Source organism: Xyrauchen texanus, chromosome 35 (genome assembly GCF_025860055.1).
Source record: "Xyrauchen texanus isolate HMW12.3.18 chromosome 35, RBS_HiC_50CHRs, whole genome shotgun sequence".
Classification (NCBI taxonomy): Eukaryota; Metazoa; Chordata; class Actinopteri; order Cypriniformes; family Catostomidae; genus Xyrauchen; species Xyrauchen texanus.
The window spans coordinates 7,233,933-7,250,960 of NC_068310.1; the positions used below are offsets into that span (position 1 = coordinate 7,233,933).

General features: G+C 40.6%; 1 protein-coding gene across 1 annotated transcript in view; it reads left to right on the top strand.

The window, feature by feature from the left end:
• The first annotated feature begins 985 nt into the window (after positions 1 to 985).
• Positions 986 to 17,028, top strand: part of LOC127628943 (PDZ domain-containing protein 4-like) — a 46,292-nt gene continuing 30,249 nt past the window's right edge. The window contains exon 1 of the mRNA XM_052105930.1: positions 986 to 1,045. Coding sequence (XP_051961890.1) covers positions 986 to 1,045 — 60 coding nt within the window. The remainder of the gene's footprint in view (positions 1,046 to 17,028) is intronic.

Consider the following 17,028-nt stretch of genomic DNA (forward strand, 5'->3'; position numbering starts at 1 on the left):
CTGCATTGATGGACGTACTGCAACAACTTTTCATTTCTCTACAAAAACATTGACGAATGACTGCCGCATGAAGAATGTTCTTGACTGAAACTTTATCCTAATAAATACTTGCAAGTAACAACAGTTGCAAGACTATCTATTTTTTCAACAAAAACTGACAGAAATGCTTTGAAAATACAATTTTAGAGGCAAGGACTTCATTTCTGGTCGAAGGAAGCCAAATTATCACAGATTTTGCTAAACACATTGGGAGGCAAAAGCAATTTCCATTCATGGAAACCTTCCTTGAAGGTCTCTCTTGACCAAACATCCAATCATCCTTCCATCACTGGAATAAAACACTAAACATCCAAGCACTTACATGCAGCATTTACTGATATAGGAGTAATTTGGATTTGCTCCCAAAAAAAAGCACTGGGGGAAGTGCCCTTTATGAAACCCTGAGTACAAGCACAGAAATGTAATTTCATGCTGGGTTTTCTGAATTAAGCACATCAATGGGGACAGAAATGGGAGCGCTGTACAGCAACATTTCACTTCAAGCACAAATTGACTTTTCTACATACTGGTATTCATTTAATTCCACACCTCTGCATTTGAAATGTGACAGTTTGAAATTCTTGTACAGTTAAAAAAAGGATTGGAATTGGATGGTTCATTCTCCACTTTGAAGCAGGTTTTCTGCTTGAATTAGGATTAAATGGACAGCTAAAAAGCTTGTAAATGGACTCTTTTAAAGCCAGGTTAAAGAGCTACATGTGTACCATCTCTTAACGTTGAACTGAAGGTGCTTTGAACTGAGAAGTTGTGGATTTATAGCTGGAAGAAGGAACCCAACACTGGAAGTCTTCAACATTCCATTTGGATCTATTAGGGAATGCTACTGTGTACAAACAAGCACAGCCTTTCCTCTGAGAAAAAGACTGACAGCTAGAGGTGATCTAAAAGCTTAGTGCCCTGAAGGGGTCAGGAGTCAGACATCAGGATGGGGTGTAGCATGTGTGTGGTGCAGAAGCCTGAGGAGCAATACCAGGTCATGTTCCAGGTAAGAAGTACAACCAAAGTGTGTTGAATATTTCCCATATATCCATAATGTTTATTTGGGTAGGAAAGGTAGAACCTTAAGGTGCATTCACATTGGCAGTGATTAAATCTCAGGAGGTCACTAAGTCGCTATACTGTTGGTCTCTAGCAGGTGTTCCTACCTGACCTCAGTATCCAACTGTATCATAAAGCATCAAGCAATCTCCACTGTCTTCACTCCAATTTTGTAACTTTGCGACATCAGATAATACGGTGACAGTAGGTCAAATTTTTTTCTGCTGCATTGCTGGTTGAGGGGGTACATATGTAATGAGCGATAGTGAGAACAACATATCCAAGAGCTGAGGAACAGTTCAGAGCAGAGGTGTAGTGGTAAAAAAAGAGGTGGGTAAACTATAAATTCTGGTGGACCACGACGTGGTCACCCGGTAAGGTGGGCGACTGCCTACCGGTATATGTGTATGCTGATGACATCGCTATAAGCTATCATTTGATGGTACTACCAAGGGTATCACTGGTTGTTCCCTCATAGGTCACACAATCACTATTCAATTCATACATTAATCTAAGTTCTTGTTAAAGAGACCCAAGAAGGAATAATATGGTTGAAATCTATAAAGTTTACTAAATGACAAAACAGAGAGAACAAAAATATTTAAGAGAGATAGAGAGGGAGGCTTATATCCAGGGCTTCCAATGCAATGCACTTGTACATAATGATTAGGGATTTGGGAATTTTCATAGTCGATTAATCTGTTGAATATTTTCTCGATTAATCAATTAGTTGTTTGGTCTATAATATGTCAGAACAATGTGGATCAGTGTTTCCCAAAAGCCCAGGAGGATGACGTCCTCAAATGTCTCGTTTTGTCCACAACTCAAAGATATTCAGTTTACTGTCACAGAGGAGAGAAGACACTAGAACATATTCACATTTAACAAGCTGGAATCAAATAATCTTTTTACTTTTGTCTTAAAAAATGACTCAACCCGACTAATTGATTATCAAAATAGTTTAGATAGTAAAATAGTGCAGATTAACGACAGACAGAAGAATGAATCTGGTGCCACATATTTTAATTTTAAGAAAACTCAGTTTCTGTAATTAACAGAAGAAAGACAATATAAGTTCCATTTTGAACACAAAATAACCACACATTGATTTTCGATTTATTTTGTATTTTTTACTAAGCCTATTTAAAATCGTATTTGATTGCAGAGAGCCGTAGCGCATTCGCGCAGCACTAGGCTACCTCTCGCTCGTCGCTCGTCGCTCGTCCCTCTCTCTCTCTCTCTCTCTCTCTCTCTCTCTCACCCGTACCTCTCGCGCTCTCTCTCCGTCATGGAACACCGCTGCATAAATCTGTCCAACACAGCACTGTCAGTTATTACTTATTAGCCAGCATGCAAGGAGCCTAGCTAATAAGGAGAGCTAAGTTATTGTTAGAATACAGCTGGATTTTTGAGGTCAGCACGCTGTATATAGCTGGTAGTAGTCAATATCGATGCACGCGCATGGGAAACACTGGCAGCAGCGCATTATGAAAGACTTCGTCTTAGGTTTAACAACCTATGAAACTAATAATGAACAATATGAAACTAAAACGACATAAGCTTAATTTAAAATGGCTTAGGAACTATCTATTTAGAGGTGGATAAACGCAATTTAGAGGTGGATAAACCCACTTTGGAGGTGGGTAAACGCTATTTCCGAATTTTGGGAGGTGCGTAAACGGCGTTTACGTGCGTTTAGCCTCCACTACATCCCTGGTTCAGAGACTTTATTTACTGCAATTAAAAGCAGTCACTGAGTTGTGGAATCTTCCATGTAAGACCAGCTGTCACGCAGCACACTGGAAAGCATCTACTCTCCCGACACATAGATAAAGACACATAGGCATGAACAAACAAGGGTCAGAACACAAAGCATGAGACAGACAGGGGATGATGATGCCACGGTCCTCGTCAGACAAAACCCAATCTGACAAGATGACAGGACCATGAGCTCAGCGGAGAGCGCACAGCTGTAACTCGCGAATGGCAGGCACTAACGAATGGACCCATCCACTTACACAAAGAACGTACACAAAACACAAGACATACATACATACGATACATACGATAATGCAATGGTCCCACCGAACAGAAACCCAACCTTACAGTACCCCCCCAAAGGGACGCCTCCAGAAATCTCAACAGGAACATAAAAAAATACAAACAAAATAAACACTTAACAAAGAACAGGAAACATAACAGAAAGGGAGGAAAGGAAGAGAATCCAGGGAGGGAGTTTAAGTAAAGGGGTGTGGTATGGAGGCCTGGGAAGAGACCTCAGGGCAGAGGGGACAGTGAACTGGGCAGCAGCAGATGGAGAGAGTTCAGGAGGGAGTGGCTCAGGAGGCGGAGCCATAGATGGATCAGGCATAGGCACTGGTCACCACTGAGGACCTGCCTCCGTGAACGTGGACGCTGGCCATGACAGGATATTTGCCTCTGCAGCCCTGAGCACTGGCAGCTGCAACTGGAGAGCGTCCTCGATGGCTGTGGGCACCGACAGAGGCTGGGGAATGGCCTCCGTGGCCGTGAGCACAGTTAGTGACAGGGAAACAGCATCCATATCTGTGAGCACTGCCAGAGACAGGGGAACAGCCTTCATGGCTGTGAAGACTGACATGGATTGGGGAACAGCCTCCATGGCTGTGAGCACAGGCAGTGGCTGGGGAATGACTTCCGTGGTTGTGGGCAATGGCAGAGGCAGGCCAACAACTTCCGTGGCTGTGAGCACAGGCTGTGGCAAGGAAATTACCTCCATGGCCGTGGGCACAGACAGAGTCAAGGGAATGACCTCCATGGTCGTGGGCACTGGTAATGACAGGGAAACAACCTCTGTGGTCAAGAACGCTGGCAGTAGCAGGGAAATGCTACTGCCAAAACCATTTGACAATCAAGTTTAAAAATGCCATTAGACAGTTGGCTGAACTTTTGACAGTTTTAAAACACACAAACTCTCCCACGTGCCACTCGAAGTAGATGTAAAATGGCCAGTCATTGGATGGTTATTGATAGAGAATGAGCAGGTTACGTGCTCTTTAAAGGCCACGCAAAAGAAATGGATGCGAAGCGTATATTTAATTGTCACTTATCACTGCTACTGTTAAATGCGGAGCATGGCCCTCATCAAGTGTGCACAATGGAAGGGAGCAATTAACCATGATGCCATCAACACAACGAGCCCCCCAACCCGTGACTGAATGAAAGCCCATGCTACGGCCGACATTTGCTTCGCTCTCCACTGTGGGAGAGGGGGTGTGTATTAAAACGTCAAAAGGTCATTGGTTGCTCCCACGAGTCAACTGTCCACTGGCATTTTTAAACTTGATTGTCAGATGGAGAAAGAAAAGCAAATGGAAAAAGAAAAGGAACTGGCAAATTAATGAAGAAAATACATTTTAAAACACAATTTAAAAGGTGCATTTAAAAATGTATTATTAATGTGCTATTTTATTGTTAAATATAAATACATTTTAAACACGTATTACATAAACACATTTAAATGTATTTTAAATCCTTTATTCATACAACTAAAAACTCTGAAATTTAATGAATTAGTAGAGTTTAACCTTCTAAAAACCATGTATAAAGCTCATATGGAAAGTTTACCAAACAATTTGCAAAACAAATTTACCAAGAGGAAAAGTATATATGAGTTAAAAGGTACTGAGATTTTTACAAAACCCAGGTTCCAATCGGCTGCAAAGGAAAAATGTGTCACAATCAAAGGAGTCAGTTTGTGGAACAGTCTTGATTGTAAAATTAAAAGTTCAAAGTCCATTTTTGTGTTTAAGAAGTATGTTAAATTATCAATGTTGCAGAAATATAATACTGCGGAATAGTAGATCAACTTTATTGATGTAATTTTGTGTTTTGATGTCTTGATGAGGAAAAGAGACGGCTGCATGAGACAGCTCAAAAGAACTGGAACTGTAAATGATTTTGTGTTGATAGGGGGCAGACATTATAAGTTTTTACTTCTTTCTGCTCCTTTTCATTCATGATAAATGCTGTCGTTGTATTTGTTTTAAATGAATGAAATAAATAAAAAATAAAAAAAAAATGTATGTAAATGTATGTTTTATTTATTTATTTGTTTTTATCCAAGTAATAGATTGATCATTCATTTATACAGTTAGGGTATAGCAATATAGTATACTGGCTTAATAACCCATTTACATTTTTTTTTACATCTGCAAGTTACCACTTTTCGCAATGTAGTCAGGCTAGGAAACTAGCTGGCTGGCTGGCTTCAATCAGCTAAAACCAGCAAACCACCTTATGCTGGTTAAACTGTTTTGTTTGTAATGGAACCAGAAAGAAATCACATTCACCTAATCAATGATGCATACAATTTTGAGGTTGCATTTTCCCACTGAATTTACATTGTTACTCCTCTGATGGTAAAGTTTGGTGTTGGAGTTTTGGTGTAGAGTTAAAAAGTATTCGTTATTCTTCCATGATTTACATCATTTACTAAGATCAAATTGGAAATTTCACCCGGAAACTGGAGCTCATATGTGCCCATACATTCAACAATACTCTGCACTTTGGCCACTGGGGGCAATGCTTTTTTTTTTTTTGGTAAGCACAGACCAATTTTAGCTGAAGAACTTTCGACTTCGTGTTGTCAAATTCACAGTGAGATCAGTCAGTATATTATCATTTAACAGTTAAAAATGCAGCCAATGACACATATCACAGGTTGCTTATTACTCAAGTCTATGCTTAAACCACTTGACCCTTAAAATACAGAGACAGAACAAGAAAGCAGGTGGTAGATGACTATACATTATGAATGATGTATCTATTGATACAGTATGTCCATTCTCTTTGAGAGATTTCTCTGGGATCCACTTCGCTGAAAGACCCCACTAATTAAGCTTAATTTAAAAAATGTTAGTCTCTTTAATTCACCCAATTAGAGAACTTGTGTGTTGGATATGTATGTGTTAAGTAGAAGAGTTAATATAATGATTTATCCCATCATGCTCTGTACTCCTTTACCTCAATTAACCTTGTGTTACCTTGTGTTTTGTCTGCATGCTAATAGTGTCAGACATGTTCTAAAATTAAAATAAACAAATAAGAAATTCTATTTTGCATATAGAAAGTAAAGCTTTTTTTTATTTCCACAGGTAATTTTGACTTTTTATCTAACAATTGTGGCTTTTGTATAGATATAAAGTTACAATTACGTGAAATAAACTTGCAACTATGTGATAAAAACTATGTGATTGCAAGTTTATATTACAAAATTGTGACTTTATTTTTGCATTTGCAGAGTCATTTCTTGTCATTGTGTCATTTTCTCTTAATGCGACAATCTTACAAATATATAATTAGCTCAGTTAAGTTAAAGAGTATATAACATACTATACGGGCATAAAATTGAATTAAAACAGTCAACTTTTTTGTAGCAACAGAATAAAGCCAGCAAACACTCGGATCCACTTCCATTGTCTGTAGTATGTGAGGGACTGTCTGAAAATTCTACCTACTGCACTAAAACATCAGTGACGTCCAAGCATTCAATCATCTGACTTATGCCTATTACATAGAAGTTATATATATATATATATATATATATTTCAGTGGTGGGCTGTGCATTAAATGTCTAGGCCATCAGTATGGTTCATGCCATTAAGAAAACACAGTTTCACAATGAATAAGACACCTATGCCTCTGGGCATCATACATTATGTCACAGCTAACTAATAATATCAGCTGGCATTTTAAAAATACATCCACGCACAAAAGCCAGAACTGGAAACGACACATAATTCTCAAGCAAGCTTAATTTTAACTGCTGTTTTGTGAAATGAACGTCTCCGAACAAACATTCAAAAATCATAATTTTTCAAATGAATTTACCAAGGAGGTAAAAATAGCTAATCTAATAATATTTGCGATTTCAATTTTACTTGAATTAAATTTATTTTCATCAGGGTACACTGTAATGCTGTGTTCCATGCAAGTTGGATGTGGGATATTCCTACTTGATATCTCCAAACATTCCAAAGCATTCCATTCCCAGATATTCAGAACTGCAGTGCTCCGGTTAGATTAGCAGGTGTTTGACTCTCATTAGAGATGTCTCATAGAAACCCAACTGATAAACAATGCTGCAGTGCTAGCATTTGTGCATCAGGTGTACGATTATCAAAAGAGATTATAAAGTTTTATACACCTGTTTCTGCAGGTGTTTTTTAAACAAGCTTTAATATCATGTAATGTGGAAACAAACTCATTTATTGATATTACTTAATAAAGTGAATGTTTATCACATAATTTGTATATCTCTCTGAGTGTCGACATGTTTGTGTGACATCATGCACCTGCATCTCGGCGAAATCGGTGTTGAGAATTTCTGCACGAGTCTACAAGTTGTAATTCTGACTTCAAAATGCATTCCATTGAACTTTTCCTTGTAGGAATTTGTAAAATCCGACCTTCCGTGTTGAATGGAACGCAGCACTTCTTTTCTAAACTTGATCCGACACTGAATTCTCAAGCAGCCTAATTTATACTTAGAAAACTCCTGATGTTGCTATAACACTGCAAAAAGCACTTACCAATTTACTTGAAGTGAAAATCAGTCCTCCTTTCATAATTAATAAATTAAGCAATCACACGGTCATGCAGAACATCTCAGGGTTTTAAATCCATAAGGATCTCTTTCTGAATGGCGATAGCGGCAGTAATGACAGTCGACTTGTCAGCAAGATCTCACGCTCTTCGCTTTCAAATTACGCCACTACAGTTTTATCAGACTTTAGCCATTAATGTGTTTTTAAGCAACTGAAAAAAGCACAAATGTCAAGGCATGTCAAAACTTCTCCAGGGCCCAAAACACCCTCAGAGAGATAGGCATACTGTGACCAGTTGCTGTCAAAGCAACATAAAATTTGTCCATATGTCCATTCCTCTGCCATAGATCGCAAATCTTGTGCACTTTTGCATGTTTTCACTCGCCAAGTCATGTTAGGCAACATTCAAATGAGATTCGAGAACTATAGTGGAGGGCAAGATGTTTAGTTAAAAAAAAAGTGTTTGGAACCACATGAGGGTGCATAAATTATTTATTTATTTATTTTTTGAATAAACTAAATCCTTTAAATGTGCACTTAATGAATTTTTCCTTATTAAAAAAAGTTTTACTCCTAAAGACATTAAAAGTAACTTTGAAACATATGTATAAAGTCATACGCACTCAGATGAGATGAAGACTCCAGTCATATCAGTAATCTTATAAAAGCTGTTCTACATGGAGAGGGTCCGCTCATGGTGGCGGCCATGTTAAAATAACATGACCAGCCGAATACTACTCGCAGTAATCTCCGTAACTGCCGTGTTATTGTACTCTTTCACTCACGGGTTAATATGGCTGATTGTGAACATTCAAATTTCTACAATGGCATCCGTAAATGAAAACTTTTGTGTTTAAATGATGCTGTGTCCACACACCTAGGTGTCAGTGTGTCCAACATAACATGCATAAAATCAATTTACAGAGTGCACCATTAAGTGTCTAAAGCATTGTAGGTTATAACCAGAGGCGGCGGCAGCCGATTTTGCCGGGGCTTCAGCCCCGAATGTTTTGAGTGTAGCCCCGAATGTATTTTGAAAAGTTGACTGACAAATATGAAACCGGACAATAGCCTATGTAAACCCCCGAAATCATAAGTTGCCTTATTTCATTGTGCTTTGGCTTTGCACATACTGCATACAGCCTGTAAAAATAGACATAGGCATAATCTAGCCTATAGAATAAGTTCCTTTGCTGTCGGTAGCCTATGGGCGACTCCGTTTCTTCCTCTCTGTTGAATATGCAGCAGGTAGGGGAGGAGCTAGCACAGTCGTTGACATCAACTTACTTTACTTAGTGGCGAGTTAACAGCAGTTAGCAGGAAAGACAGCAAAAATGAAGCAAATGAGGCTTCTAAAATTTCCGAAAGAAGTCAGTGGGTAAGAATTCACATTTGTTTTTGTCCTTAAAGTCTAAAGATCATCATCTGATATCACATGTTGTAAACTCTAGCCTCGTGGTTAGCGCATCTGCCTCTCACGCTGGAGACCGTGGTTTAAGTTCAGTTTGGTGCATAATTTTCTTGTTTATCAAGTGTTATTTTCTCTAAGGATAACCAATAAGCATTAGCATAAAATGTATGTGTGACTTGTTTTGTGATATTAGTTTGTAGTAAATATACACTTTGAGGGTAGCAAAGATGTGCCAGAATCAGGCATGGAAACTGATAACAATTAATTACTTTAGAGAAAGTTAAAAGTGAAACATTTCTTATCCCAATGATCCTAATGAAAGGATTTTGACAGATGAACATGGAGAATTATATACAATTCGATGCCATGGTGTGTCAATGAACTTAGACTAAAGTCATTCATGTATTGCTTTAACTTAGGATCTTATACATCATTTTGACTATTTATGTAAAAAAATGTAAATTATTTATATAAAAAAAATTTTTTTACTTCACTTTAATCACTATAATATAACTCTTTTGTGATGACTTTATGGTAATGTACATGAAAATTCAAGAATCATGATAGATCTTAGGGCAATCCCACTGATCTGCTCTTGCCAATACATTTTCTTCAATAGTATTGGTCTACAATTTGAAATATGTAGCACTTGATGAATTAGTTGTTTGAAGCTGATTTGCAATAAGTTATGTGCTGTATCTGTTCTTTTGCATCACAGATGATTCAGGGAGGAGAGAGGATGTTGAGGATAGTACTAGAGTGGAAGATTTAGGAACTGTAGAAACAGGCCCAGCAAGAGCAAAACTCAAAGAATACCCTCTCACCAGCTTTGGACTACAGAGAAGTGGTTGCTAGTGTGAAAATAAAATTGTCTGGGCTAAGCCCCGGATGTCCTTCAGTTCTGGAAACGCCTCTGGTTATAACATGTATTTACTGATGTAAGGTATGGCGGAGGATCAGTGCCTTAACAGATTCCCGAACAAACAAGAACTTACTGTTAAAAACCCCCCTAATTAATTACTGAAATAGCGCCAACCAGCCTCCACAAGCACAATAAATGTATTGACAAAGAGACAATGAACTATTGACAGAGAACCGCATGTGACATCCGCATGCTCACCACGTGCTTATCATGTGGACAGGAAGGGGGAAACTTTGAACGTAAAAATGTGTGTGTGTGTGTGTGTGTGTTTTCCAGTTAAACACAGAACTGCATATTGCTAATGAAATACGTGTAATCCCTGTATGTTGTGTATTTCTGAGGTATATCAAACTCGTTAGAACTGTTTCGTGTGTGTTTTAAACTCTGAGGCCTCATATTTAATAGCCTCAGTGTATATTCCCTTTCTAAGTGTACTAAATATACTTTTCTTGGTATCAAATTAAACCTTACGATTTGGCCTAGCTAAATTCGAATATAAGATCTTCAGTAGAATGATATTACGTTATGTTTTGCCATCTTTTGAGTCATTCAGCCCAAAATCTCTTACCGTCATAAACCCAGCCAGAAACATGCAAATGAGCCGTGGTCGGAACAAAGGAATCATTCTCCTGCCCAGAGTAATGGAGGCCTTTACGACCTCCAAAGGAATGTTCAGAGAAGTGCTGACCCTCCCTTCATTCTCTTACTGAGAAAGAGAAATGAACCCTGTTAATCCTATATATATATTCTATATATCCATGTGATAAATACTGACATATATCTAGTGTGCCATCTCACATTTTCCCTTAAATGTGCTTGATCTATGTTTTCTTGCAAACTAATGGGTTAATGTTTCAGACTTTGCATACTATGGTTAACCAAAATCATATGTGTGGCATATTTGGTCTCTATAACTTGGTATTTTGAAGATCGAAATGACTGTGTACATGATATGTCGATAACAACAACATATTAGTATTAAAAGTATATTTCCTATTTTCTTTCTTGCACATGCAATGGGCAATGTTACAACAAAGAGCAATAAACCAAATTCCCGCCTGGAACCCAAACCCTTCTCATTGGTCGAGCCAATGAGAGGTGGGACCTGTTTCCCGAGGGTATAAAATTGCTGCGCCCACTTCCTCTCCCTCTTAGCCCTATCCACTCTCTTATCTTACCAACTCTTCTTAGCTTCTCTCTCTTATCTCTTCGCTCTGTTATGCTCCTCCGGCTTCCTGTCTTTCTGGTTCTCTGAGCCTTGTGCTCTCTCACTCTCTCGCTGAATCATGCCAAACTAGGAGGCCCCAAGGACTCCCAAGCGTGTGCCAGGCTACGGCCTCGACTGCCCATTCACCAAGATCCTCTGACTCTCACTGGTTCTCTCTCTCATCAAGACAACATCATCAAAGATCAACTGGAGCCTCAACAAATTGCATCAGGACAGTTTAATTCAAATGGGACATGCAAGTATCAAACTTAGTCTCATTATTTGATACATTAAGTATCCTTAACCCCTTTCTAAAAGGGCGTGTCAGAACTAATATGATGGTTTGCTCAGGCTGTTGATCTGCTGAACTTCAAACAATGCTATAACTTCTTGCCTTCCTGTATTCTGCTTCAGCCCTCTTTCCCTTGGTAAACTGTATGAATGTATGTATATGTATGTTAGAGTAGTTTAAATGTTTAGTCTAGTTAATAAAGTCTTGTTCATGTCACATGTAAAGTTGTCTGTGTCTCAAGCTCATATCTAAAGTCACTAATCATAGATTTTGACTACTTGCTCTTAATACTTAGTAAGAAAGACATTTCCCTTGCCCCGAAATGTACATTTCTATTAATTAATTAATTAATAACCAAAATTGAGTGTTCACGGGATGAGCCGAGTATTTGGTTGTTTTGTTAATGTAGCTACATCAAGTTAACCCGATTAACTGATCCAAATATTCATAATCAATTATAACAAGTTATGATTGATTATTAATATTTCATAGAGCTGATTCGCTTCCTAATGGTGGAAGAATATAGAGCTGATTCGCTACACTGATTCTATAACAACAAATCATGTCTACATGATACAAAATCCATGTTTCAAAATTCAAACATGTCATTATGCAAATGCATGCATAATGCATTGCAAGGTCATGTCCACATAGCATCTTTTATAACATAAAAATAACATGCCTCATAGAAATCACTAGAAGGAGCCACATAGAAAAACACTCAAAGCAGGAGTGTGGATTTATCAGATGTGGGTCTTCAATGTTTCTTAACACACTGACTAAAGGGACGTGTGTAGTTTCCCTTCCACTGAATCCACAAAATCAACAGAGAGTAAACATCATCAATCTGTGCGGCACTCTAGCGTTATCCTGCACCCTATCAATCACTGTGAGCACCCCCTTCCTCGTCCTCTCTGTGTCTGAGCTGCATTGCAATGGGATGTTGTAACTACAGCAACCAGACTTATTAAGCAAACAGAATGTGTCTTCTTGCACTTATTTTTCTGTAGTTACATGAGTATTAATGAACATTTGGCACAAATACGTGGTTAAAAAAAAGTCTCCATTTAGTAAAAATATACACACACACACACACACACACACAATGTTCTGCGACTCCACTCGACCACACCCTTTCTTTTTGTCTCTCACTCTGTCTGTCTCACCATGCCAGATGTAAAATATCATCACATCTCCTTCTTTAAAATTCCCATAGACTAACACTGAAAGTGGAAACCAAGCCATATGGACCAGAATGACTTGGGACAGTAAGCCACCACCCCGAACACCATACTGAATGCAGAGCAGCATGCTAACAGTGCCTTAGCAACAGTGTAGCAACACACAGGCATTGTGCCGGTGAATTTTGCATGGAAAAGCAACTCACATTTTCTTCAGAAAGTGTCAAATCTAGCTGTTTTGATTCTTTTGCATAATTTAAATTTAAGGGATCACCCAGACCTCTAAACACATGCACGCACACACGCACACATGTGCAGACAGCACATGTTTCATATCAATATACTAAGGAGGTCTATAATACCTTGATAAATCGATCTAATAATATTTGCGATTTAAATGTTGCTTGCAATAAATTTAGTTTCTTCAGGGTACACGGTTATGCTACGTTCCATGCAAATTGGATGTGCGATATTCCTAGTTGATATCTCCGACCATAAATGCATTCCATTCCCCGATATTTGGAAAATGACGTTTAAGGAAACAAAACTGCAGTGCTCCGGTTAGATTAGCAGGTGTTTGACTCTCATTAGAGATGTCTCATAGAAACCCAACTGATAAACAATGCTGCAGTGCTAGCATTTGTGCATCAGGTGTACGATTATCAAAAGAGATTATAAAGTTCCCTTTACAAAAAGCTTCACTTTGATGCTGCGCTGCTAAGCGCTACGGGGAACAACTCTAGCTGTGAACCGAGCTGAAATAGTGTGTGTAACACGTCAATGAACATTGACTGGAATTTATAGCCTCGGCTGATGTAATCATTAGATGCACCTGCGGCCAGGCTATAAATGGACACGTCACCAGGTGTCGTCAGAAACTGTTTTTTCAGAGCAATTCTGTTTCTGTGTGTTTCACAAACCCTGTCAAAACTTTCTTTCCTCTGTTAGGAGTTAGAATCAGTTAGGCAGTGTGCAGTGAACGTTGTTCTCTTTGTTCTCTTTTTTCTTCTCTCTTCTGTTTAGAAAATATTATATATATATATTTCTAAAAAAAAGAAAGAAAAAAAGAGAGAATGACTGAAAGCCGCAAATGGTGCGTGTTCCCCTCTTCTTGCTCTATAGCTGAAGAGGACACACATCAGTTTTTGCTCTGTTTGTTTGGGGGTAAGAGCACGCTGCTCTCGCGTTGCAGCAGGGCAGGTGCGAGCACTGCGATTTGCTTTAACAGGCAGAGTGCTTCGTGCTCACCTCGCTTGCTTCCGGGAGTCAGCACTAAAAAATAAAGATCGTTCGTGGGGCTCTTGCATGGATTTGGCTGAGGAGCAAGAAACGGGTTGATCCCTTTCTCTCACTCTCTCCCCAAACCCAGCTGGTCCTTCACATGATCTCGAAGCGCGTTCCGACGCTTCTTCGGATCATGAGGATCGCGATTCTCTTCCCGCCTCCGAGCTTTCCATCCGCGATAAAAAAAATCTACGGAGGAATTGCTCGATGTTGTTACTCAAGCGGTTGCCAGATTGGACTGGCCACGCGAAAAAGAGACACCAAACCCTCCAAATTAGGGGATAGATTTTATCTTCCAGTCTAAGAAAGGGAAAGCCTCATGAGTCCCTTCCCTTCTTTGATAACCTCCATGAAGAGCTTTTTCGCTCATGGAGGAACCCCTAAAAAATAAAATAATAATAAATAAATAAATAAATATATATATATCGTCATTATATTCGACCATCGTGGGTGCTGAGGCACGGGGGTATTCAGTGATGCCGCCGGTCGAAGAGACGCTTGCGGGCTATCTCTCGCCGGGCTCTTGGTGTTTCGGGTTGCAGAGGCTTCCGTCAAAATTGGGTGTTTTCGCTGTTCCTGCATTTTATTCAGGACGCGAAACACCCGACAACCCCTCAACAGGAAGTGTTAAAATATAATACCCAGCTCAGAGATCCTGGCAGCGTGGAAACTTCTGCCGGATATATTCTTTTCTGTGGGTCTAATAAGGGCGTCAGGATTTAATTAACTCACCGCTTTTCCGTGTTTCAACGGCGTGTTCTCACTACCGTAAACCGGATTTCTTTTTTTGTAAAAACAAAAAACTCAATCTCCTGGTTAAAGGGGCCATGGTATGTGTTCCCCTTCCAGAGAGAGAGTTAGGTTATTACACTAAATACTTCCCGCTTCCCATGGAGGGTGAGGGGTGGCGTCTGGCTTAGATCTTAAAGCTTGAACTACCCGTGGGTGTTCAAGTCCAAGATGATGCCTGTCAAGACGGTCGTGTCTCAAGCCCTACAACTCGTTTGGCTGGTCACCATCGATCTTATGACGCACTTCTATACTTCATTTAGAAGTTCTGCCACAACATGGAAAGTTCCTGAGGTTCACTTCGGGCTGAAGTCTTCCAGGGTCAGGTTCTTTCACTCAGCCTAGCCCTTTTTACCCGCACATTCACAATGCATGATGTAGCGCTGGCTCCTTGCGACTCCGGGGCATCTGCATTCTGAATTATGTAGACGACTGGCTGATCCTAGCGCAGTTCCAGGAACTGCCAGTTCAGCACAGGGACATTGTCTTAGCTCATCTGTTTCTCTGGGGTTGAGGCTCAACGCCAAGAAAAGCGTCCTCTCTCCCACTCAGAACACTGTCTATCGGGGCATCGTATGGAGTTCAATCACAATGCAGGCACAACTGTCTCCCGCTAGTATTGAGTCCATTCAGATCACCCTGAGCAAAGTCAGGCTAGGTCAAGGTTGCACTGTTATCAGTATCAATGATTTACAGGTCTCAGGGCGACCGCGTCCACGGTGATCCCTCTGGACCTTCTGCTCATGAGACCGTTTTTGTTGTGGCCAAAAGCCAGTGGATATCTTCCAAGGGCCAAAACCCCTAGGCTAAATAGGGTTACGCGCCTCAGGCTTCGTTCCCTTTCTATGTGGTTCAGACCCCAGTTTTCTGCCTTGGGTCCCACTCTAGGTGCGTCTTGTTGTCACAGGCTGCTAATGACAGACGCCTCCCTGATGGACGGGGTAGCGGCCTTAAGTGGTCGTCCAGCTTAAGGGGATAGGAGGGCCGTCAGCTCGGTTGTCACAGTCACTGTCTTGGGTTGATGGCTGTATTTCTAGCCCTGAAATACCTCCTCCTGAGGCTGCCATGTCTTGGTGCGGGTGGACAATACAGCGGTAGCCTCTTACATAAATCATCAAGGAGACCAAGTTCTTGTCAGCTGTATTTCTGACACGTTGGGTTCTCCTTAGAGCCCAGGGCAAGCTCCTGTCACTCAGGTCAGTTATATCCCTGGATCCCCGTATATGGGAGCAGATTTACGGTCCAGACAGAAAATACCAACGGGGGAGTTAAGAACTCCACCCTAAGGTAGTAGTTGCCCAGAGTTCGCCAGCAAGGGTTTTTGCCTCTTACTGATAGCACCACGCTGGCCGAACAGGGCTTGGTTCTCGGAGCTAATCTCTTCCCTCGATGGCTCGCCTTGGGCGATTCCAAACAGGAAGGATCTTCTATCTCAGGCACAGGGCAATATTTCATCCCTGCCCCAAATTGTGGAATCTTTCATGTTTGGCCCCTAAGGGTACCAACTGAGGGACACAGGGCTCTCTCCTGAGGTTATCGAGACCTTTTTAAATGCCGGGCTTTTTCCACTTGGAACAAGTTTGGGTGAGATCTTAGGGCAGAAGAGGACCTCTTCGCCTCTATGAATAGCGCAATGTCTCCTCTACTTCTCCCTGAAATCACCCAGCCCCCTTGGGTCTGGACGTTAAGACACATACATGACCCAGAATGCATCTGTATGCGTTTCCCCGGAGTCTTGGCAATGTTCACCAATGTTCACTTGCCTCCTATTAATGGCGCTGCGCTGGCCGAACAGGATATGTTTCTCAGAGTTAATTCCTCTCCTCGACGGCTCGCCTTGGGCGATTCCGAACAGGGAGGACCTTCTCATCCTTGGCCCGAATTGTGAAACCTTTCATGTCTGGCCCCTAAGGGTACCGAATGAGGTTCACAGGGTTTTCTCTTGAGGTTATCGAGACCATTTCAAGTGCTAGGGCTCCCTCCACTTGGAACTGATCTGGGTAGATTTTACAGGGCAGAAGAGGACCTCTTCGCCTCTGTTGTCTCCTCTACTTCTCCCCGAGTCGCCCAGTAACCCCATGGAGGGGCTGATCGTAGTAACGCATTCATAGCACAAATGCACCTGCATGCGTTTCCATCTACTAAAGTTCTTATTACAGAACCAGCTAACTGCCAGTTTGCTTCAGTTCTGGATTTTCTGTAGAAAGAACTGTCAGCAGGCACTTGCCTCGCCACTGCCAGGTTCTATGTGGCCACT